The sequence below is a fragment of the Lytechinus pictus genome, chromosome 9 (assembly GCF_037042905.1).
Source record: "Lytechinus pictus isolate F3 Inbred chromosome 9, Lp3.0, whole genome shotgun sequence".
In the NCBI taxonomy this organism is placed as follows: domain Eukaryota; kingdom Metazoa; phylum Echinodermata; class Echinoidea; order Temnopleuroida; family Toxopneustidae; genus Lytechinus; species Lytechinus pictus.
Genome location: NC_087253.1, coordinates 25389808 through 25415150, shown reverse-complemented (window position 1 = coordinate 25415150; position 25343 = coordinate 25389808). Strand labels below are relative to the sequence as shown.

General features: G+C 40.2%; 2 protein-coding genes across 2 annotated transcripts; both read left to right on the top strand.

The window, feature by feature from the left end:
• The first annotated feature begins 2020 nt into the window (after positions 1 to 2020).
• LOC135153075 (uncharacterized) lies at positions 2021 to 8905 on the top strand. Its single transcript, XM_064104985.1, has 2 exons — positions 2021 to 2380; positions 7502 to 8905. Exon 2 carries the CDS (start codon positions 7676 to 7678, stop codon positions 8894 to 8896), a length of 1221 nt encoding a protein of 406 aa, XP_063961055.1. The 5' UTR covers positions 2021 to 2380; positions 7502 to 7675; the 3' UTR covers positions 8897 to 8905.
• A 2608-nt stretch (positions 8906 to 11513) lies between these two features.
• Positions 11514 to 24990, top strand: LOC129268085 (UPF0489 protein C5orf22 homolog). The gene is made up of 7 exons (XM_054905668.2): positions 11514 to 11595; positions 13076 to 13221; positions 14513 to 14662; positions 16065 to 17046; positions 17960 to 18135; positions 20159 to 20380; positions 21904 to 24990. Exons 2-7 carry the CDS (start codon positions 13136 to 13138, stop codon positions 22022 to 22024), a joined length of 1737 nt encoding a protein of 578 aa, XP_054761643.2. The 5' UTR covers positions 11514 to 11595; positions 13076 to 13135; the 3' UTR covers positions 22025 to 24990.
• The last annotated feature ends 353 nt before the right edge of the window (positions 24991 to 25343 follow it).

Here is a 25343-nt window from a genome sequence, read left to right as displayed (position 1 = left end):
TAACAAGCATGATTTTGAAAATTTCACCAAAACCGGATGTGAAATGAATGCAATGAAATTGTTTGAATTATACAATCTTAGAGATTTGAAAATAAGGACCAACTTGACCATTAAAATGTAATCCACAACGGTTATTCCACATATTCAGGAGAAAGTAACACTTTTTGTCACATTTCAATGAGGAGGAAATTAGATAGTCATATTTCATATACAAAAAGAGGTGTATGCCGTCATCAGTCATACAGAACAGGATGTGCATATAAATTACTGTTCTGTGAAATTATGATCATAAAAAAATCTTACATCCGATTATTATGATCATAAAATAATGATCACATACAAATTTACATCCGATTTTAATGAAATGTTCAGTGCTTGGATTTTTCTTTTTATTCAAATAAACCTTGGAATGGACTCCACTGACTCCATTGGACTTCAAGTTCGTTCAATCGATCGCTGTGCTTCCTTCATGTGGATACGAAACATATTGGACGTACGCTTAGTAGCAGATCAAGTGACCGTTTGCCATATTTTTACACATGAATATGACCCCAACCCCCCAAAACACGCGTTATAAAAATCATATATTCATTCGAGTCTCAACTCTCAAGTATAATTAAGAAGCACTATAGCGTACCTACGGGGGACAGTCTGCCCCCCCCCCCCGACGACCTACAACCCATAAAAAGGACGTATCCCTGCCCCCCCTGACGAGCTTGAAAGACCTTTTTTGCCCCCCCCCCCTGACCCTGACGAGCTTGAAGACCTTTATTGCCCCCCCCCCCTGACGAGCTTGAAGCCCTTTTTGTATGCTTGTCAATTTTTTTCTAGTTCGAAATAATTTTTTTGTGATTGAAGACCTTTTTTTTTGCTTGTCAATTTTTTTGGCGGACGGTTCCCCCCCCCCCCCCTGTGGAAAATCCTAGGTACGCCACTGATAAGAAGGTAAAATCTGCGCACATCGATCACTGAATGTATGAATAGAGATCTGAGAAGTGAGACAGATATTCATAACAGTATAACATTCGGTGACCCATAATATGGCGTCAGTGCCCCCCCCCCCCATTGCCAGTTATAAAGAGAAAGGGGGAAATTGAAATATGGAGAAAAATATGACGATCGAGGCCCTAAGTATATCGACGTTACACCCAACCCACATTCCTTTTTTTTGGCAGGCCTAGTTCGTGAAATGGCCTACATCCAGTCATGGAAAAATATATACCCAGTTGTTGTGGGTCCGGACAGGTTGTGTGTCCGGACGATCAATTTTAGAAAGTCATTTGGAAAAATTTACAAGCGAAGTTTCATCAATTTTTAGTACAAAATGTTAGGAAATATTATAAAGAACAAACAAGAAAATGATTACAACTATTGAATTTAAATTTTTTGTGTAATCCAAAGACAAAAAAGAAGGCTTCAAAAATATAAAGTGTCAGGACACCCGACCCCCATCCTACTTTCAAACTGAATGTCATTATTTACAGAACTTTATCCAATAATTAATTACAAGTTCATTACTATTTCCATAGGATCGCCAGTTTTCCAAAATTTGACACTGACATGCTGAGTTTTAGTTAGAGCTCGATTATCTTTGGGCAGGAGATGAGTTCATGTCCATAGGTCCATGCCCTGACAGAACACGAGAAAAGTAACAGCTTCATGGAACAACACAAGTACAAACCAGTGGACTGAACACCTTTTACTACTGTTTCCATGGGCCATGCATATGCGCATGGTGTAGGGCAAATGTGTTTTTGACCTCCTTCGCCTTACGTAACCTGCAGTGATTCTTCAACACAAATACACACATCCCTGCCTCGCACACACACACACACACACACACACGTATCCAGGCCTACTGTGTACTATACTGCAAACACACATAGCCAAGGCGCATACTGTACTAGTCTATAAATTCAGACACAGTTTACCCAAAGACGGTTTATATATCATTTTAGTGAGAAATCAATACATTTCCAAAACATAAACAGGATGCATAATCTTGTTATTTCCTTTGTAAAGGTTTCTTTATGTTGGTTTTATTTCCCTTTTTTCTCTTGATTCATCAGTATCATAGAACAAAAAACTTTTTCATCATTCGATCTGAAACAATTATGAGCCGAGACTAAAACGCGGGAAGCCAGAGAAGAACCCAAAAGATGTTTTTTTTTTTTCCAATTCTGTGCTAGTTGTATTCATTCTGAATTGAGTTTTATAAATTGTTCCCGTGTTATATCGGCAGTTAGAGAGCATATTTATGTGCAACAGCGTATCACATCGTGGTTCCACATATTTTTTTTTTTTTTTTTTTTTTTGAAATGGGGACGATCGGGTTTGTTTATCGAAGTCCCAGCCAAGGCAAAAGCAAGCTGCAAGGAAGGTAGGAAAACAGTGGTGTTGCATGTATGTTGTGAATGTGCGGAACGTATACTGATCCTAATAGTAATATCGATATGCATCGAGGCTTTTTAGATCTAAATTCTGCTCTGCCGTTCATTGTAATGTGATGCAAGAACATCAGGTAAACGCAATGCATCAACGAGCTTTGTAAAACTGACTGAAAACTCAATTGTGCAGCGGACTACATTATCGTTCTCGCGTAGCACACGCACGGCAGCAGCGGTGATGCGCACTGTGGCGTTTCAAATCTGGGTATCCCGGCCGAATTAATTCACACATAAAAGAGCATAATTTATCATGAAAAACACCATTTCATTTCATATCATTTACATCATGACTGTTTTAGGGCATACACATTCATATTATATACAAATTAATTAGAATGGTGACAGGCCGATTTCGAGGAATTTACCAAAACTATCCACCCTCTTTAAAATAAGACGGGCGCAACGCATGAGCTAAAGCTTTATATACCAATTAAAAATTTTGACATTTTTAGCGTTTTCGGTAGTCATGAAAAAGATTCATATTTCATGAAAGCTCAAATCCCGAGGAGGTATATTTTTTATTAATTGACTTAAAAAAGGCTGTTCTAATTAAGCCCCATTTAATATTTGATTACAAGTCTCGTTAAACAGTAAAAGAGGAAAAAATAAAGCATATTGTGTTCCTCAATTCTCTTTCTCTTTAATCCTATTTTTTATTTATTTTTTTTTTTTTGGGGGGGAGGTATTTTGGTTTAAAAAAAAGAGAAAAAACGATAATTGCTGGCTAGTGGGTGTAGTGGTAGGGACACCCCGCCCCCACCCCCCCCCCCCCCCGTAGTTACGCAAACATGGGACCAAATGATCCTACATGTTCCAAGGCGAAACTTGTGCATTCAATTAAATGTTATTTTTGAGAAAATTAAAGCTTGCGCTGTTTAAATTCAATCTCTTTCACCTAAATTTGCGATGAATGCTAGCATTATGAAATATATAATTATCAAAAAGAATTATCGAAAAGAATAACCAACCGATCAGCTGACGAGAACGCGTATCACGTGATCTGCATATCAGCTTCGATCGCGAGTCAGAAGTGAAGAGCAACTGGCAATAAAATCTGGAAAAAGTCGTCAAAATGTAAGTTCCTTCATTTCTTTCAATTTTTTTTTATTGCTAACAATGCTTTAACTTTCTTAAACAAAAATTTAATGAATAGACAGTACGATAGCTCGTACTTGTGTTATAATAAACAAATAATCATCTTCACAAAGATTTCTGACACAAAATACTACAGATGTCGCCTATGAGGTCCATACATGTAATGTCTGGACCTCATTGGTACTAGGAGTGGTATGAACAACTGTTTATCGGCGGGGTCTGGTCAATAAAATTTTGATGAATTTTACTATATTTTTTGCATTTTTCCCTCCTTTCTTTCTTGTAAAATCGATTCTTACAGACTCTGCGCCTACTCCCTCGCGGGTATTCGCAAGGTGGTCGGTTTCAAAAGAGTTGGTCGATATGTGGTTGTCTCACTATAAGTTGTAAGTACTGAACTTGAACGCCTCAAAGAAAAAAGATGATTGAGCGAATCATTGGATGAATGAATGGATGAATGAGATCAGTGTTCAAAATGACAAAAATTAGATAACTGGGGCCCGTTTCTCAACACCGTCATAAGTCTAACTTCTTGACTAAATCGGAGATAGTGAGCTACTTGTCCGCTAACCGTTTCACGAAGCCCTCTTTACCAAGATCGGGTACAACAACCTCACTAAATATTTATGACACCTCCAAACCTGTCATAACTTCTTTCTTAATGACGTAGTGGCATCACGTGGGTAGACTATGACATGCGAAAGTGCCTAGAAATTTTAAAATTATAATCTTACGTAATCAATCATAGAGGTTGAAATTACATCACAAAACAAGTGGGTTAATGCATTCAATGATAATTGTAATACAAAGAAACCATAAAATCTGTTGGTAAACGCCACAAAACCATTCATTTTGAAATAGTAAAATGACTTAATCGATAAAGATTCTACCACGTCAGGCCATCCATAACTGAACTCGTATTTGTTGTTTTCAGACCCCTATTAACAGTTGGATGAATTCTTTCTCTAATTTATGCATATAATTTGTCCAATTATATCGTATCTTTTGGTATAAATGATTAAAAATGTTTTGTTAAACTATATTTTGATGACGTTTGGAATCGTAAAAGTCCGTATAATTATCATCATTTTACAAAGAAAACCGTTATGGTTTACTATCATAAACTATTAAAATTGGGTATCCCGGGGGTACCCATCTCAACGTCCACAAGTGATTTTTTAGTCATGAAATGAATTATTCATGATTTAATTTTCTTGGCAATTGAATGCTCCAGTCTTCATGGTCTAAGTATGTATGATGCATAATTCACCTGTGCTATTATTTTGAAAATATTTATTTCCCAATTCATCATTATATTTGCAATTTTGTCATAATTTTTCTTTTTGAAAATTATGCTATTTTGTGACTAAGGCTACATCTCGTATGCTCTTTTTACCGATAGTATCGATATCAAGGTATTCTAGTTAGGAAGCCTTTCGAGAAACAGGTTTAGTAAGATTGGAACTAACTCCGTGGTTGGTGGATAAAGATATGACTAACTTGTCCATGTGTTGAGAAACGGGCCCCAGACTGAAATGAAAAAGCTGAGTGGAAGGAACAGGAAGAATAAAAAAATGAATGAAGGAATCTAATGAATGAATCATGATGGACTTGAAGTTGAAGGCTATATGATTTGATAGTGATTAGTATAGCATACTAACCTCTAGACAGCTGGCAGCCGTCTGTTTCGAGGAGTTTTTTAAACATATTTTTTTAAAATTTCTCCTGGTATACACAGACGGCTCGCTATCGTGCAGCAGCCATTAGGGGGTGAACAATGAAAAATCCCCCCGACGGCTCATCGAATTTTGTCTTTATTTCATTAAAATATTGAAAAAGAATTGTACCAAAATAGAGATTATTATTCTGTTTTGGCCTAAAATGCACGAAAACAGGGAAAAATAAACTTAAAAGGGGAAAAACAGTGACTTACTTAGGCTGTCACACAACTTCACTTCCCTGATTTATCCAAATTTAAGTACATAAACATATGGCCATTGAGTCCCCTGTACAGATCGCGCTAGAACTTCGGTCTCTGTATTTGGTGAGTGGAGCCAAGAGAGTTCAGCGGAGCAACCAACATAACATGAGAGACCGAAGCTTTTGGTCTAACTAACTTCGACAAAGCCGAAGCTCTTGCAAGTCAATTTCACAGCATATTTACAAGAGAAAACACAGCCCCAGACTCTAGATGCCAACTCTGCCAAACACTACAGTCCATATCCACTCACACATGCATGCGTGGTTAGCTATACTAACCTCGCACAACGCATGTGATTTGACAATGATTTTTGAAGTTTTTTATTCATCACACGAATGTGAGGGAAACCTACATTTATTCACTACATAATTTTATTTTCATCATACGGAGAGCGGTGTTGGCTCAGTCGGTAATGCGTCTGCCCGTCAAACCAAAGATCGTGGGTTCGAGTCCACCCCGGGCGGATGACTGAAGCCAGTGTGTTGTGTGTGAACGTCTCTCCCATGTTTCATAGATGCAGGCTATGTTACAATGGAAAACACTCTGTCCCTCGGATAGGACGTTAAATGGAGGCCCCGTGTAGAGGAGAGTCACCACCTTTGCACGTTAAGAACCCACTGCACTATTCGTATAAGAGTAGGGGGAAACCCCGGTGTAGTGGTCCACCTGCATTCCCCCCAATCAGTTATAACGGGAGGAGAGACATGTGGGTCATAGTGATTCAGTTCGCTTTTCGCCTCCCAGGCACAGGTGACGCCAAACAAAATAATAAATAATAATAATCTAATGAACTAATTTAATTTTAAAAATATATTCGAAATTATGTATGAAAATGATTTTTTAACACTTTTACCTCCAAATTTCGGCCATGATACTCTGCTCGTCCGTCAGAATATTGCGGTGGAAATTACATAAACAACAATCGAAATGCGAATTTATGCTATCTAACAGTCTCGGTTCAAGTCGTTGGCGCATAATAGGAAATTGTACAAAAAATCAACAGGTTGCATCTCATGTATATACTTATAGGTGAAGTACGTCATCTTTTGACAAGATGATGATGAAAGTGGACTGAACGAGCAAGAAAATAATGCTGAGTGCCTAGAATGCAACCAGTACAAGCTTCAGAACTGTAAACAAACCGGATTATAAATAATATTGCGCACCCTCTTTAGGCCAAAATTGATTTTGTCGCTGATCGAAGGGCATCTACGTGAAAATCAAGAAAAATACATTTTTTAAATAATAAACTGCAAAGAGAAGTCACCAAAAGATCCATATAGTTTGGTAAGTGTCATAGCACAATGTGAAATTCTAACTTTAGTGTTATAATCATTAATTTATGTTCCACGTGAGTGAAGCAAGCGAGAAAAATCCTTTTCATGCGAATCTAACTTTGAGATAGATATCTTACCTTACACTTTTCCTTTTTTTTCTTTAATTCCCTTCTTTTCTTTTTTATCTTGGTTGTAGAACATTCGGGGGCCACTGGGCCTAACCCTTCCATTCTGTTCCCCAATGCTATATCAGCAGGTGGGTCTCGATACCTCTGGATATTTAGCCATTTTGAAATTTATATGGTTGCTATTTTTAATTAAATCGCGATTATAGACCTAATTATAGAAGAAAGTTTCGTTAAGGTTTTAATTCTTTTGATAAAAAAAAACAAGAAGGAAATTTAATCAAGTTATACACCCTCCCTTTTCTCATTTCGCTTTTTCTTTTTCTCTTCCCCCCTTTTTTTTTTGGGGGGGTACCTTTTCGAGGGATAGTGGAGAGTACCTCGGCAGATTGACTAAGGCTACTCAGATCGCTCATGAAGTCGCCAAGGCCACTTTGCAGAACACATCCTGTTGGGATGTTATGGTCCTGCTTGGATACTAAAGTGCACTTCCTGCCAGGATGATGAATTTCTAACCACCTCCCTTGCAGGGTTCTCACCACATCTCTCTGTTCTCCCTTTTTGTCTTCTCTGCAGGTGGAGGAAGCGGTCAACCTTCCGTTGCCCTCTGATGGTGAACTTAAAGGCTTGGGTGGAGAGAATGACGGCCCAATCCTTAATCTGGGCCACACGGACCTTGGGATAGGTGTTTCGGACCAAGCGGCACCATCCGAAGGGGGTTTCAAGCAGGCGCCCCCAGGGTTTTTTGGGATGGAGGGGGCTAATAGGCCCCCCTCTGAGAGGCAAATTAGGTGTTGGAGAGCGTTGGAGTGGCTCATGCACGGCCAGCTCCTTCCATATCCTGGCACGATTGTTAGGATGGCCCCATCTGAGCTGTCGTGGGAACATGTCCTGGGATTCTTAGATAGGGCGTACGCGCGTGCAGTAGTAAGGGCGGATGCAGGTTGGGTCTGGTGCCTGCATGAGTACCTCAGGGAACGTTTGTCCCCAGGGGAATACAGAGACCGGTTTCCGCTATTAGATGAAAGGGGTAGGGACGACAAATTATTATTCTTTGACCCCGACACCCCCTGGTGGGAACCCGCTATGGCATGGGAGCGTCGCTTCCCAAGAGGTCTGGCTTATCTGCCTCACTTCGAGGGAAGGGCCTCGACCGCGACGCGCGCTCCAGAGCAGGTGGGACCTAGTCTGGAACCAGCTGCCCCGGTAACCGCCCCCAATCTTGAGGTTATGGACAGCAGGGAGCCATCTGCTGCGTCCAAATTTGCACAACCAGACCTTCAGGAGACCCCTTTCAAGGACATGAGTGTCCCTGAAGCCCAGGCTGGTGGACCGTCCACGAGGGGGACTACCCCGTATGAGAAAAAGGAGGTGGGTAGGCGAGGCCAGGCAGGTGCACCCGCCACCCTGGGCAAGCGCACGTTTGGCGGGGCCAAGGGAGGGCCGGTCAACAAGCGGAATGCGAGGGGACCTTGTCCACTTTGCCAGCAGCGGCCGCATCAAAAGTTGAAGGTACATGTGTACCGACACATGCCGCCTGCACTCCGATTGGGTCAGGATAAACCTGCTAGGGAGGATTTCCCTCTTCTTGAAGTAATGGGGTGTCTACGGTTCTTGGCCAAGTGTTTCACTGGCACACACGACCTGGACGCTCTTGTCCAGTTCGTGAACCGGAGTGCCCCCGACAACTGGACCTTGCACATCCCACCGGCCATGGAGGAGGAGATGTTTCGCCTCCTAGATCAGCTGGGAGCATCCCGGCCTGAAAGTATTACGGCGCAGCCAATAAATTCCATCGCCGCGTTGCTCCACTGGCGTGTCCTGGCATGGCTTGTGGGGCAGTTGACTGAGGAAGAAACTCGGCAGCTACATCAACTCGGGGGATCTAGCACCTCGGAGCAGGGGGAGGCTATGCCAGCGGAAGCCGCGCAGCCGAAACTGGCGGGGAGCACTATTCCCCGACGCTGGTAGCAAGGCAGCAGAGGCCACCACCGCCTGGGCATGGCAGGGACTATGTCCCAGCTCAATCGGCTCTGCCTGCAGCAGGCGTGCCGCCAACTGCTGAGGGGGGAGCATCGGCTACCCCTGTGGCATCCCCGACGCCGGTAGCAAGGCAGCAGAGGCCACCACCGCCTGGGCATGGCAGGGACTATGTCCCAGCTCAATCGGCTCTGCCTGCAGCAGGCGTGCCGCCAACTGCTGAGGGGGGAGCATCGGCTACCCCTGTGGCATCCCCGACGCCGGTAGCAAGGCAGCAGAGGCCACCACCGCCTGGGCATGGCAGGGACTATGTCCCAGCTCAATCGGCTCTGCCTGCAGCAGGCGTGCCGCCAACTGCTGAGGGGGGAGCATCGGCTACCCCTGTGGCATCCCCGACGCCGGTAGCAAGGCAGCAGAGGCCACCACCGCCTGGGCATGGCAGGGACTATGTCCCAGCTCAATCGGCTCTGCCTGCAGCAGGCGTGCCGCCAACTGCTGAGGGGGGAGCATCGGCTACCCCTGTGGCATCCCCGACGCCGGTAGCAAGGCAGCAAAGGCCACCACCGCCTGGGCATGGGAGGGACTATGTCTCAGCTCAATCGGCTCTGCCTGCAGCAGGCGTGCCGCCAACTGCTGAGGGGGAGCATCGGCTACCCCTGTGGCATCGGAGGGCTCGGCTTGGACCCCGATTCGGAAATGAACCCAGGGGCTTAACGTGGAGGTTAAGCGCGTGTCCTTTGCAGAGGCCGACGCGAAAGCCCCTATATCCCTGGCCGTGGACAGCCACTTCCATCTAGATTTTCTGGAGGGCCGTCTTGGGAAGAAGGGCTGGAGGTGTGTCGAGTCCACATCGGGCAGGGAGCCTCGGATTCCAGTCCGTCTAACCGGGGGTGGAGCGAATTTCTGTGACCCCTGGAGGTACAAGAACATCGTAGTCCCGAGAGTCGCAACTGGAAGGTCTCGGTAGAGTACTCCCCCGCTTCACCTCGAGTTTCGAAGAATCGGACTTGGACGCCCTGGGCCAACTGGCCTGTGATGCAAAGACGAGTGCACTCGGGGAGATGCTGGTCTTTAAGACCATCCTGGAGAAGGTTGGGGCTTCGGGTAAGGTCCTTGTATTACACATACGGGGACAAGAGGGACTGACTTCCGATGTTCCTTCCCGAATTGTCCGAGAGGCGACCAGGACGAGGGTTAACAGGTATCAGAGGATACATATCCAATGCTGCACCCTTGGAACTCAGGAGGTGGAGGCTTGGGGAAAAACTTTCCCCAACACCTACTTCAGCTTCGGCTCCGAGGTAAATCATTTCACCGGGGAGTAGATAGATGCCTTGAGGAGGGTCCCTCTGGATAGGATGCTGCTGGAGACTGATTCTCCTTATCTCCTTATCGAGGGTGTCAAAGTCATGACCCCTGCGTATATTGGGGAGGTGGGCGAGTGTGTCCCCTCAGCCCGGCGGGTGAACTTCTTTACCCTCATGGAGCAGGCTAGGGTTAACCACCTGGTGCTCTATGGGGCTTAGCAAGGAGAAATTGGAGGATCCTTGGATTCTGTGTTATGTGGGGCCTTCTTTCTGTATGGCGAGAGGAGACCAGTTGAGTCGCTTCCTCTCTGTGTCTCTTTGTTTTCTTCTTTTGTCTTTGTTTCCTTTTTTTATTTAGGCCATCTATTGTCAAAGGGTTCACTTTCTGGAGGGGAGTGTTTTCAAATGGCCCTTTCCGCGCAATGGCAGCGCTGACGCCCCCTTCCTGCACCTGGGGGACCTAGGTTGGACACTGGTGAGCCAGTCCTCCAACCGAAAGGGAATGCAATGTACTGCACAGCCCTGGTAAGAGGGTGCCTTGACAGGGGAGGGCCCGCGGGCAGTCCACTGCTATGGGGAAGTGGAGCTTTTGGGGAGGGGGACTCTCCAGGGATATGGATTTTTATATACTTTTGTATTTTTATATGTTTTGGTTTGGTGTGTAAGAACCCAAGGGAGACAAGGAACATAAATATTCTACCTCTGATGTATATAGTAGCTAAGTTGTTGGGTGTTATAATTGGTTTGTAACGTTTAAAGTTCGAAAAGTGTTGCACAGTTGTGCCTAGCGTTTTTGACAGTTTTGCAGTTGTCGTTTTATTATAGGAAGGAATTTGTGTTAAAGAAAATTACTGGTAGTAGATTATTTTACTGAATTATAGGTTACAGATGTGGGACATTGAAATACGGGTAAAACACTTTTTTATAATCTTCAAAAGGCGTTGTGAAAAAAAAAGTGAAAAAGGGGACATGTTGCGAGTAGCAACATATATTTGGATACTTTTAGTAACATGTGGGTAGATTTACGAAATGCAGTGCATTTTCAAGCTTTTGCGTACTGCTGGGAGTATTTGTTATACCCAATGGACTTGTGTCAGCCCATGCCTCAGCCTGGAGACAATGTCTCTTTGCTGGTGTGCCTAGGGGAGGGGACGATTTTTTCCTCCCCCTGCTTGCTGTTTTCTGGATTCGGACGGCGTCTATGGGGGTTGGAAACTCGTGGGACCGAATCTCATAGAACGGGGGGGGGGGGGGGGAGTCACCCCACCCCCATCCAGGTCTGCTACCAACAGAGGGCGATATACCACTCTAGATGCTGGAAGACTTGAAGCTGATCTTGACTGATATACACCAGAACTGAGGAATCTCTCCAGTAAAATATTGGTAGGAGCCTTTTCCTCTTATATTTAGTTTTAAGTGCCACACCTAGTGGTCTATTGAAAGTAGTGACCGCTATACCTCCATTAAGGTCACCAAGGCAATAGGGCCAGATGAGATGAAAAACCAGGCTTTGAAATTAGCAGCCTACAAGCTGGCACCTATATTGCAGAGCTGCCAACATTGGGATGATAGAATCCAGTAGATTTCGCGGAATTATGATTTTGTGAGGGAGCGGCGGAACGTTTGTCCCACGGATGGGAGTTTTGGGTAGCAAGACACATTAAGAAACAACATTTGATAGTAACTGACACTGACAGCTGTCTAAACCATCAAAACTTTTTGTGCTTATCAGAAGAAAATGTGTCGAAGCATGTCATTTCTTGCTCCAAACTTCATCTTTCAACAATCCTTGGATACTGGTACCCTCCCCCTTGATTGGAGAAGAGCAATGATATGCCCCATCTTCAAGAAAGGAGCTACCACTGATCCCGCTAACTGTATACCTGTGTCAGGTGATGAGTCATTTGAGTAAGTTCAACATCATTGCAGACAATCAACATGCATTCCGCAAAGGTAGATCGAAGCCTGACCCTACCAAATACACAATGATGGGAATCAGACTGGAAGAAAAAGAGAACGTCCAGTACTTGGGAATCCAGCTCCAGCGCGACCTCCGCTGGAACAAACAAACACAACATGCTACGACAAAAGCAACAAGGGTGTTGAACTTCATTAAGAGGAATTTCTACTATTGTGCCCCCTCCATCAAAAGCTATACACTTCCCTTGTTAGACCCTACCTTGAGTATGCTGTTGCATTATGGGATTGAATTGAATGGATTGATAAATGAATGAATGAATAATGATTCATGATTTTGAATGAAGGAAGAAAGGATATATGTGACCCGACACCCCAAAACCAACAATAAGTCAACCAAAATGAATATTGAGATGTTTATTGTGCTTAAAAATTCATTTCCTAGGCTTTAAAAATATACAGTATATGTTAAAATTGACCAACAATAACCATTACAAGTACTTGATTGAGTGCAGAGGAAATTCAGCAAAAGCTTAAAAAATAAGGAGAAAACAAGGTTTTAAGTTTGGGTTCACTCAAGCATGGGAAATGCATACTGTGTAATCTCAGTGAAACTTCCAAGCAGTCTGAAAAAGTATTCTCCAAGAAACCCTTTTATCTTTTCATTTATTCAACTTAACGACTTCAAATTTTCACAGTATGAAGAAGAAGCATTGCTCTTTCAGATAAGCTATTTTTTGTAATTTTTGGTTTTTGAGACAAAATTACTATTTTGGCTATTTAGAGAGAACCTTACCTGGTAACTCATTGGTGGTTTTGGGGTGGTAGGTCACATATGCAGAATAAAGAAATTAACAACGGGTGAAGAAATTAAAAACATATTTTTATAAATAATATTGCATTACCAAGGTAATATGATCTTTTGTTTATAATCATTCGCCATCAGGTCCTTGAGCCAATCTACCGAGCGATTGCTTCACGGCATCTACCATTCGAAGGGATAGCGATGCTGCACTTCGACTCTCACCCAGATCTACAGATAGACACCAACATGCCTGCAGATATCATCTTTGATAAGCATCAGTTATTCGAGTGAGTATCATCTAGGAACCCAAGTTGCATACAGGGACAGTCCGGGCTGAAAATATTTATATCTTAAGACATAGAGTAGAATTCACTGAGCAAAATGCCGAAAATTTCATCAAAATCTGATATTTTCACTGAGCAAAATGCCAAAAATTTCATCAAAATCGGATAACAAATAATAAAGTTATTGAAGTTTAAAGTTGAGCAATATTTTGTGAAAACAGTCGTCATGAATATTCATTAGGTGGGCTGATGTTGTCACATCCCCACTTTCCGTTTTCTTACATGTATGTTATTACATAAAACCATAATTTGTTTTCATTATTTCATACTTGTGTGAATAATATGTCTCCCTTATAATGAAATAAGTTGCAGCAATGAATACCTAATGCACTAAATCAGTTGTCAATCCAATTTTTCTAGCTCTTGGAGGAAAAAAATTGAATAAATCTGATTTCATATAATAAAATACAAAAGAACAAGTGGGGATGTGACATCATCAGCCCACATAATGAATATTCATGACGACTGTTTTCACAAAATATTGCTAAACTTTAAAATTCAATAAATTTGTTATTTGTTATCCGATTTTGATGAAATTTTCGGCATTTTGCTCAGTGAACTCTACTCTATTTATTAAGCTATAAATATTTTCAGCCCGAACCATCCCTTTAATTATCCTAGGGAACCAGCTCTGCAGGATGGGGATATCCTTGTTTTAAACTAATATTAAGAAGGAAAAGGAAAGGAAGAGAGGGCTCAGTGGATAGGAATTTGAACCACAAGGTCCGGGGTTCAAATCCCACTGCAGCACTCCCACCCTTTGGCAAGGCATTTATCTACATTTGCCACTCTCCACCCAGGTGTAGAAAATGGGTACCCTGTAGGGAAAATTTCCTTGAATGCTTGAACGCCCGATCAGGGTAACCGTGCTAAAGCCAGGGTAATAGTATGCAGTGCTTAGAAAATTTATATTAAGCTCTTTATAATTGTTGCATATTATCATTATTATTAATTTTGTATCTTATAAAATTAATCACATGCAGGTCGTCTATTCTAGTATTAATTGCAAAACATGGTTAATGATCTGTATAAAGTAAATTGATAAAGTTGCAATTGAGTTATCGGTTACAAATTTGCAGTCGAATGCAAATAGGTTTCTCCTAAGTAGCAGCAACCTCGAAATCTAAATTAATAAGTATTGTTTTTCTTAAGTTCAGTAAAGTTTAGTTTAGTTAAGTTTAGACCTAAAGAAAAATCCCCTTCTTTTAACAAGACTACAATTTCTGAATTCCAGTGTCCTCAGCATTGAGAACTGGATCATGCCAGCCATCTATGCAGGTCATCTAGGTCATGTGACCTGGGTCAAACCTCCGTGGGCGGATCAACTTTCTGAGGGGTCACGGAAGGTCAAAGTCGGGAAGGACAGGTCATCTGGGAAATTAAGGTTAGTTTGGTAGTGGTAGTATGGAAGCCCTGTTGGATAATTTAAGACTAGAATAGTTATCATCTACAACATAATGGCCCATATTCTGAATATTTTGACTTAGACTCGGGTCTAAAGTTGCGTTGTAGCTCTAATTGTGACAAAAATCTCTAAATTAGGATGAAAGAGCAGTGCTGTAAAGAAATATGCAATAGCAACCTTTTTAAAGTTCCGGTTCTCTACAATAGTTTTACAGACGTCTGTATTCTAAAGTCAGGTTTAACTTAGACCATGGTCTAGCTCTGTGCTAAAATTATGGGAAGCCAAATGTGTCAAAATTTTTATTAAGTTCTATGTTTCTTTTGTTTACTGTCTCTTTCCTGATTCATCGATGATGCAGACAATAATCTATTTATACTTCCTACACAATTATGAATGATTTTGGAGCCAAATGAGGTGAAATATTATATCTCTACTGTTAGTGATGTATTTAACAGTTGGCTGTCCATATTTATACCACAACTTTAAAGCTGAGTTTAAGTTAAACCCGACTTCAGAATACGGGCCAGAGTGTTTAAATGGTATGGTTCACATGTTTTTGATTGCATTGCTCTACAGATAAGTTGGACAAAGAAAACTGTGAGGGCTGGGACCAGGTGGTGAGTCCCGTCTCGAATGCCCTCATGGTTGAAATTGAATGACAAAATACTGGCAAGAGAGGGCTTTGCATCACCCTTCTCCTATCAGAAGAAGAGAAGGGGAAGATCGTAGACGAAACAATAGAAATTACGCTATATCAGACTATAATACTTCACCATATCATCTATTGATTTTGTACATACATGTACTCTTTCTTTGTTTTACATAACACTGATTTAATTGATGTGTTGATGCTGGCATCATTGGGTGATTTCAAGTTCAGTGTTGACCTTTTGGTGTTGGTGTTAGGTCAATTTTTACACGATTATAACACCAAACATAAAATGAAGATGGTCCCGAAAAGTCTTTCACTAGTTGTTGAGATGTCAATAATGTGATCTGGATCAGTTTTACAAACTCTGAGTAAGTTTTGGAGCAAGGGGAAGCAATCAAAATTTCAACACCAAGTCCAACACCGGACTTGAAATCACCCATTGATATTAAAACCTTTTCCCCCTGTTTGTTGTATCTGTCAGGAACCCAACACAAAAAGCGTGGTGGTCAATTATACAGTAGGATCAGTATGGTTGATTGCGCATGACAATCAAATGCAATTAAACATGATTAAAAACCACAGAACATCACAATGTAATAGATTATGTAAACAACAAGATTGCGCAAATTACTTGAAAAAGCCATAACAAATGATCTACATGTATGTGTAGATACAATTTAAACTCAATTGCATTCCTATTCCCCTTCCTTTCTTCATACTTCACTCCAGAGTCAACTGGCCGGATAGTTACTTCGTCAGTGACCTCCTTTTCGCTCCTCAAGAAGACATGGAGAATGGAAAAGATGCGGTTATTGATGTTGTTACCATGGAAACAGAGTGTCTGAGGAGCAGAGAATTTACCATTTCCCCATCGGTGTGTATGGAGTCAAGATGTAAATCATTCTTGAGCAGGGAGAAAGATGATAAGGACATGCATTTAAGAGTTAAGGAAGGCAGTATTCATGCTGGTGTTGAAACACAAAAGAGAATGTTACTTGAGAGTCACAGAGGTGCATCAATTGATCTGAACAATGCTGAGAGTGAAAGTAGGACGTTTCATGATGATGAAAGCGATTCATCCACTGCAGGACTTGTTCAGAACAAGGTTGAAACGCAAAGAATGTCTTTGGAGAATGGGAACGATCCGTGTAGTCAAAACAATGTTCAATTACTTGGAAGAACGTCTTTGGAGAGTGGGAACGCTTCATCAAATGACAGACCTGATCGCAATGATGTTGAATCCGACAAAGATGCTATGAAGTCAGACAAAATGGCATCTTCCTCTTATAACAATGAACAAGACATAAGTGCTCAAACAAGTTGCCCAACTCAGCAAATATCAAGCAGGGCTGAAATAAGAAACTGTAATAAACATGATGAGAGTGTTGCCAATTTGAATGAAAGGCACTCTGAACCTGTGATAGATAAATCAGCAGACAGGAGTAACCTGTGCAGTATTGATAGTAATGACCAGCAAACTAGAGATAACACTCACCAGTGCAATAGTAGCGAAATAACTCCAAATTTCATTGAGACTGGTACAGGTGTTGCCAATTTGGGGAGAGGACAAGACCAAAGATCGCGTGCTCCGTCATCTGGCACATGTGACACTGTTATGAGAGACTATTCAGAGTTCAGTGGAAGGTTCATTTTAGACATTGATTTAGATTTCTTCTCTACGAGGAACCCATTCAAACAGATGTACACGAAGGTAATAACCTCTTTTCCCTGACTTGATTTTGTATAAAAATTTATCAGCATTAAGTGAAGGATTTAATAAAATTTAATCAAATTTATTACTCTATTACATTCAATGCAAGATTTTAAAAGAATTTCCAACATGTCCTTTTTAGTTGAACTTCTATCAATTTTTGTTTCTGTTGGAGGAGGTTCAAATAAATTTATATGAGGGAGGAGAGACCTGCGGGTCACAGTTCTGTGTGCGCGCCCTTCTAGGCGACCCAGATTGGCTGGCTCCTCCAAAAATGCACCTTTGAATGTCTTTGACAGATATATGGTGCTATACAAATGCTGTGCATCATCATCATCATCTTATATGGGGGGTACTCAGATAATAGTGCAACAGGGTAGTGCAGCTGAGCCTGATCAGGACGCCAAACCTATACCCACATACAGGTGTCGTTTTGCTGTAATTATATAAGCACTCATGTCTAAGGATTTTTTTTAAATGAAAGTAAGACCCATGAATATTATAACCCAAACCAAGAGGGAGAAAAGGGAGGAATGAAATAAATCATAAGAAACCTATTTTTGTGAAAAATTGACTCATGTCTAAAGATCTTTTTAATGAAAAGGGGACCGATATCAAAGGATTTTTTTTATGAAAGAGCAATCCATGTCTTACAGATCTTTAAAGTCACTCCTAGCAGCACGTACTCAAAATAACTTGTAACCACCCCCCTTACCCCATCCTAGTCTGCTGTGCAAACCCTTCACTCGAGTTAAGGGTCTGAATGTGCAGCCTATTAATGTCTTGTGTACTGAAGGCCCTCTAAACAGCAAGTTTTGTATGTGCTAGTCTTTGCGTGAAGACCCACTTGTTGATCTCTTTAGGAGAGTTTGCACTCCTTTAGATTTATTCATTTTGTTCCTTTTTGATGAAGGAGCAATACAATCTGATGGATGAGCTGTATCGATTCGCTACTCCCACAGATGAATCTGTTCCAGCACTGAAAGCCTGTCAGAAGAAGAGAGCCAAGCAGATCAGCGAACTGTCTGCTGGGCTGAAGGCTGCATTCAATGGTGATGATTATGATGCTTCGCTTGGTGATAGGGAAACGTAGGTGCACAATTCTGCTTGATTCTTGCTGCTTATTACTAATCAGGAATTAGAGTTCAATATTTTTAGAGCATGCCACTTGTTTCATGGGGTACATTGATATATACAGCACAAATGGGAACAATTAAAAAAAAAAAATTCCAAGGCCAATAAATGCGCCAGTCACAGGGCATGCAAGTTCACATATTTTGAGGGCAGCTTAGAAAAGGCTGTATTATAAAAATATAGCAATGGTGGCAGTCTCATATTGTCTGAGAACAGTCTCTTTATACCTGTGAAGAACTCTTTCAAGGCAAAAGAAAGTTGCTTCCCATGTTATAACTCTAAGATCTAGCATATTCTGAGCGGTCATCAAAATATTTAAATTTTGAGATACAATCTTTTATTAGCCCAGCCACGATATAGCCTTCAATGGGCGGGCTTTGATTGATTTTTAATACAGGGTTACCACAGTCATAGAAATCCTGGAAAAATTTGTGGTCATGGAAAGTCAGGAAATTTGGAAAATTTGTGGAATTCACAGAAAAGTCATGGAATTGCATTTACCTCTTGGCTATGGCAGCTTTCCAGTTTGTCGTGTCTCGCAACTCTCATACTCTGTGATCATACTCTGCAATTGTAATTGGTGTTCATGATTTCCATTTTTCCCAGTTTTGTGACATCCCAAATTCTACATAACTCCCGGGAAGTCATGGAAAGCAGCAATTAAGTCATGAAAAAGTCATGGAATTCTGGTTTCAAATTTCTGTGGGAACCCTGTAATAGCCCTACACTTTGTTCTATTTCACAGAAAAGGTTTCCTATGTAAAACTTCTTTGATCAGGTGCCATTAAAATTGTAGCTTTTTTTTTTATTGTACTTGTAATTAACATGTAGGTATCATGGAACTTTTCACATAGGATTTTTAGTTCAAACAAGTCGTATGTAGATACTAGTCACGAAATAAGTTGTCCCCTCTGTAAGACCGATTTGATTATTGTAATTCAGATAATTGTCTTCCACTTCACTTTTGGTGTATCTAATCTTTCTGTTTTGAAGGTTTGACAGTCAAATTTTCAAGGGTCCACTTGAATAATATTCCCATTGTAACAATTAAAAGAATCTGCCCATAAAGTCCACCTGCTCATAATAATAATACATACTGGTGTTTCTAAGCGCACTGTGTTCTGTTTATGGTTTGTACTTCGGATTAAAGAAAAGAAAAAAGAATAAAATGTGGCAGGGGAAAATGACACACTAATGCAACTATACAAATAATCAAATTTAAAAACTGGTGTGCACCTCCTATTGACCGACCCACAACTGTGAATCATCTAGTAAACAGGTAGGTTTTGAGTAGGGTTTTGAACTGATTCACAGACTTGGCATTATGAATGTAAGATGGTAGCTTATTCTACTTTGTAGAGGTTCGAGGTCCAGGAGTTAACTGCATCGTAGGCGATGAACGGAGAGGTCTTGAGGAGGTACTAGAGCGTAAAGAAATGATATATCATAAAGACCAATTTTCTAACCTCCCTTTGGAAGTCTTTGTGTACAGGTTTTGCTATATTTCAGGGACCTGTCCAGAAAAGACCATCTGTTATAAGTCTCTCTTGGTATTCTCCACAGCCGGCCCATGCCCCCCCCCCCCTTTTGAGAAGCAAAATTGAAATTTGTATGTAATGCCATTTAAACAGAGGTGTGCCCCCTCTTGAAAGTAAAGGCCTTTTTTCTTTTTTTTTTGCTTGTCAAATTTTTTCTGGTACGACATAGCCTTAATTTTGGGGTTAAAAACCTTTCTTTTCTTTTTTTTTCCTCCGAAAAATGTGCCCCCCCCTTTTGGAAAATCCTGGAACCATCCCTGATATTCTCATTGACCAGATTCTTTTGTTTGTAAAAATTGTGTCCACAGAATTGAAAAATAGCATTCCAAACCTAAGTTTTTTTTCTTTGAGATAATTCCACTCAGCTGTGAAATATTAGCACTTTGAGCTTGTATATTTCTCAACCAGATATTATTTTTCATGCTCCTTGTTATAAATAGATTCATCAAGATTACTGAACTGGTCAAATTTCTTCAGTCGACGCCCGACATCGAACCAGAATGCCTGGACCCAGAGATGGTTCATATGGCTGGGCTGACGTGCGATGATCACGGTGAACTCCCTCACCATGTCAGCTCCAACGAGGAGATCGATAGCTTAATAACGACAACAAGAGAACTTCTAGAAAAGTTGCCGGCACCTACTATGGTCACTATATCAAGGTCAGTTAACTTTTTTTTTTCTCATTTCTAACATGAATATCATAAAATTCAATGCACTTTGCATTTTTGGACCTAATACTACATCATCCAACAGGATTTTGGAAGGGTTTGAATATTATCTGAAAAATGGCCATTTCAAACTTTTTTAATTCCACTGAGCTGTGGAATGTGTAATGTGTAATGTCCATAATGTTTTAGGTACACAAGTGTGCCCTACTTGTACCCAGGATGACACTGTTCTTCTTTTCTTCATTTTTTTTCCTTTTTGGGGTTATATTTCATTCTATCCTTCAACTATGTCAACTACATAATTCACACTTTCCGGTATATTTTTTAGGTCAAGTTACATGGATTGGAAAGGAAGACCTATGGGTTATAGTTATTTAGTTAAGCTTTTTCTTTTCCTAGTATCCATATGACTCTCTTTATTCTAATGTTTGTATTTGTTGGTTACATGTTGATTAAGCCGACTGGATGATGATGATGGTGATGATGATGGTGATGATGGTGATGATGATGATGGTGATGACGGTGATGGTGATGATGATGATTTTGATGATGATGATGATGGTGATGATGATGATGATGTTGATGGTGATGATGATGGTGAAGACGGTGATGGTGATGATGATGATTTTGATGATGATGATGATGTTGATGGTGATGATGATGGTGATGATGATGATGGTGGTGGTGGTAGTGGTGATAATGATGATGATTGTGATGATGATGATGATGGTGATGATAATGATGATGGTGGTGGTGATGATTATGATGATGATGAAGGTGATGATGATGATTGACGATTGATGATGATGATGATGATGATGGTGATGATGGTGATGATGATGATGATGATGATTGATGATGATGATGATGATGATGATGATGGTGATGATGGTGATGATGATGATGGTGATGATGATGATGGTGATGATGATGATGATGATTGATGATGATGATGATGATGATTGATGATGATGATGGTGATGATGATGATGATGATGATGGTGATGATGATGATGATTGATGATGATGATGGTGATGGTGATGATGATGATGGTGATGATGATGATGATGGTGATGATGATGGTGATGATGATGATTGATGATGATGATGATGATGATGGTGATGATGGTGATGATGATGGTGATGATGATGATTGATGATGATGATGGTGATGATGATGATGGTGATGATGATGGTGATGATGATGATTGATGATGATGATGGTGATGATGATGATGATGATGATGATGGTGATGATGATGATGGTGATGATGATGGTGATGATGATGATTTTGATGATGATGGTGATGATCATGATGGTGATCATGATGATGAGGATGATGATGATGGTGATGATGACGATGGTGATGATGATGATGATGATGATGGTGATGAAGATGATGATGATGGTTATGATGGTGATGATGATGATGATTTTGATGATGATGATGATGATGGTGATGATCATGATCATGATAATAATAATAAAACTGTTTTTTTTTATATGTTTCAGGTCCTCCCATGATGATTATTGCCCAGCACACCAGGTTGATGGAATTCAAAACAAGGTTATCAAGATGTTACACTCAATATATGACAAGCTGGATATACATTTAGAATATGAAGCAGATTGATTGAATTTAAACCTGTGTATAAAGACCCACCCAATGTTGGCTAGAAAATTAGTCTTTATGAGTGGTCTGTATGGACAGGTTCTTGTAGTACAACAAAACCTACATAAAGGGAGGGAAGGAAAGGGGTCTTAAACACATTGGCCCGCATTCTGAAATCAGGTTTAATTTAGACCAGTCTAACTCTGTGCTAAAATTATGGGGAGCCAAAAGTTCAAAAATTCTGTTTATATTTTATATTTCTTATGGTTACTATTATGTTTCCTTTTGCTTTCATAATGAAGAAAAATACTTCAGTTATCATTCCCAGACAATTATGAACAATTTGGGTGTCATATGAGTCAATAATTTGAATGTGTACTGTTAAGGATTTGTGCTCCAATTGGCTTTTCATAGTTAAACCACAACTTTAAACCAGTTCAGAATACGGGCCATGAGTTTTTATGAACAGGTTCCACATAGTGAAACTTTTATTTCAAGACCGCCCTTGGGAGGCTTAAAATCTGGTCTTTATGAGCAGGTCGACTCTATTAACAGGTTTCCTTTATACATGTTTCAGTGGGGGAAATACTGTTTGGTCAAACCTATGGATTGCTAGAAAATTGGACTTTGAGTGGGTGATCTTTATGGGGGGATGGTTCTTTTTCCACATATTTTAGTGGGGGAATATCATTATAGTTAAACCTGTATATAAAGACTACCAAGGGAGGCTTTAATTAGATAATGGTATTTACCGACATATTTTTATTTTATTTTATACATATTTCAATAGGTAAATGGCTCTCAGTCAAACCTGTATAAAAGACGATCCAATCGAGGCTAGGGACTGGACTTTATGAGTAGTTGGTCTTTATTGACCCGATATATTTTTATATGTGTTTCAATGGAGAAAATAATTCAAGGAAAACCTAATGTGTGGTATTTATCAACATGTAGAACTTTACTAAAGCAGGTTTTCACTGTGATGTCATTGAAATGATGAACTTACGAGTAATGACTTCCATTCACATCATACTGTGCCAGGATGGTATTAATACTTTGCTACGGATTTCTCATCATATGTCGTGTGTGGCTGCCAAAATTTAGGATAAAAAGCACTTTAAAAATACAATGGAAACCTTTTATTTCAAGAGATGCTTCCTCTATTTGGAGGTGTCGTGGTGTGTGGAGGTGTCTTGGTGTAGTGGTTCAGTCACTTGACTCTTAAACCAAGGTTCAAGGGTTTGAGTCCCACCCGGTGCTAATGTCCTTTGGTAAGGCTCTTATCCACATTTGTCACTCTACACCCAGGTGTTGAATTGGGTACCCGTTAGGATGTGAAAGTCAATGTGAATAGATTGGCATGTGTGCACCAATAAACGGTTGCCTGGCCACTATATTCCCCAGGGAGTGGAGATGGTGCACTTTATTGTGGAACAGTGATGGATCCTATGACAGGGGTAATAATAATTACAATGTAAAGCACTTAGAAACCAACGTATGAAGCGCTACATAAATGTAACTATTATTATTATTTGTGAAAGAAAATCATACTTATCCTTGCTACTGTAGATGCTATTAAAGCTAACTGACACAGGTAGAGTTATGTTTTGTAAAGTTGTTTGTACAGTATGTTAGGCATGGCTTTATGCATGCCCTTATACATGACTGATGACCCTTTCTTGTGTGCTGAATGAGATATCCTAACAATGTCTTTAACATAATGGCCCGAATTCACAAAGGTGGTTTTGAAAACCCATGGATGAGTCCATGGTTTATGCAGATTTCCTGTATAAATTACGCTTATTTACCGTGTATATTTTAAAAAATGTCCAAATTGACGCCTGTTGCCATGGTTAAGTACGCTTTGTCATTAATGAGTCCACTGTTTTGAATTAATGAGTCCACTCTTAAAACAGTGGACTCATGAATAAAATAGCGTATCTAGTCAAATTGGCGCACTGTGACAAAAGCCAGCATTAGCATTGGACATTTTTTATACACTAGCCCGATACGCGCTAAATTAAGCGTAATTTATACAGAAAATCTGCATAAACCATGGATTCAGCTGTGGGTTTTCAAAACCACCTTTGTGAATTCGGGCCAATGGGGTGCATTTCAATTAATGTATCCCTTGTGAAACTGTGATCATGTCGAACTTAAGATTTACATGCTTGTTATTTGATTTCAACTGTAGTTAAAGGAAAATGAAACCTTTGGAACAAGATAGCTTTTGTGAAAACAGAAAAATCAAAGAAACAGATCAACGAAAGTTTGAGAAAAATTGAATAAATAATAAGAAAGTTATGAGCATTTGAAATTTAGATCATTATTGTAATGTAGATCCTCCCGTTGGCAATGTGACAAAGATGTGTGATGTCACCTGTGAACAACTTTGCCATTACTTTTGTATATCTATAATTATTATATTTCACTTAAACTGCCTCTTTTATCACATCTATCAGTAGATCATGCATTCTTTCTATATGAGGGCATGTAAAACAGATTTTCAAAGAATACAATATGAATCAAGAATTTGTATAACCATAAGACAGAGCAAAAAGAGACATTTTGGGGGCATTTTATAGTCCATCAAAGGGAAAGTTGTTCACATGTGACATCACACATCTTTGTCGCATTGCCAATTGGAGAATCTCCATAGCATTTAGTGATCTCAATATTCAAATGCTCATAACTTTCTAATTTTTTTCTGAATTTTCTCAAACTTTCTTTGAACTTAATTTGTGATTTTTCTGTTTCCACACAAGCTCGCTTGTTCCAAAGGTTTCATTCCCCTTTAATTTAGAGTAATATTAGCCAAGAAATGGTCACCTGTCCTGGGAAAGTTGTGTGTATAAATTTACGAACAGCTTTATGATGAAGCACTATTATGGATGCAGTTGAATGCGAGCAAAACAAACACTGCTGTGTTGTTTAATACCTTGTACATGTTCAAGAAAATAAATACAGAAAGTCTTTAAAAACTGTTGTCATGTATAATTGGAGGGTTTTTTTTTCTTCTTTTTACACTGCAATATGCTCCAAATTAGAACAATAACAAGTACTATTATAATGATTCCAGCATCTAAATTGAAAAGTTTTCCCCCCGTTTCCTTTTATTCATTCATCTCATTCTTTCTTAGGGGGTATTGCAAGAATATGTTTGCAATCAATTGCAAATATACTGTAGCAATTTTACAATAGATGGATCAATTTTAATTAGCAATTTAGATTACACTCCTTGTTTCAAGAAGCAGATTAGCAATCAATCACAAATTTGCAATTAATCGCAATTCATTTGATTGATTTAGAAACTGAAATCAGACTTGCAATTGTCGCAAGT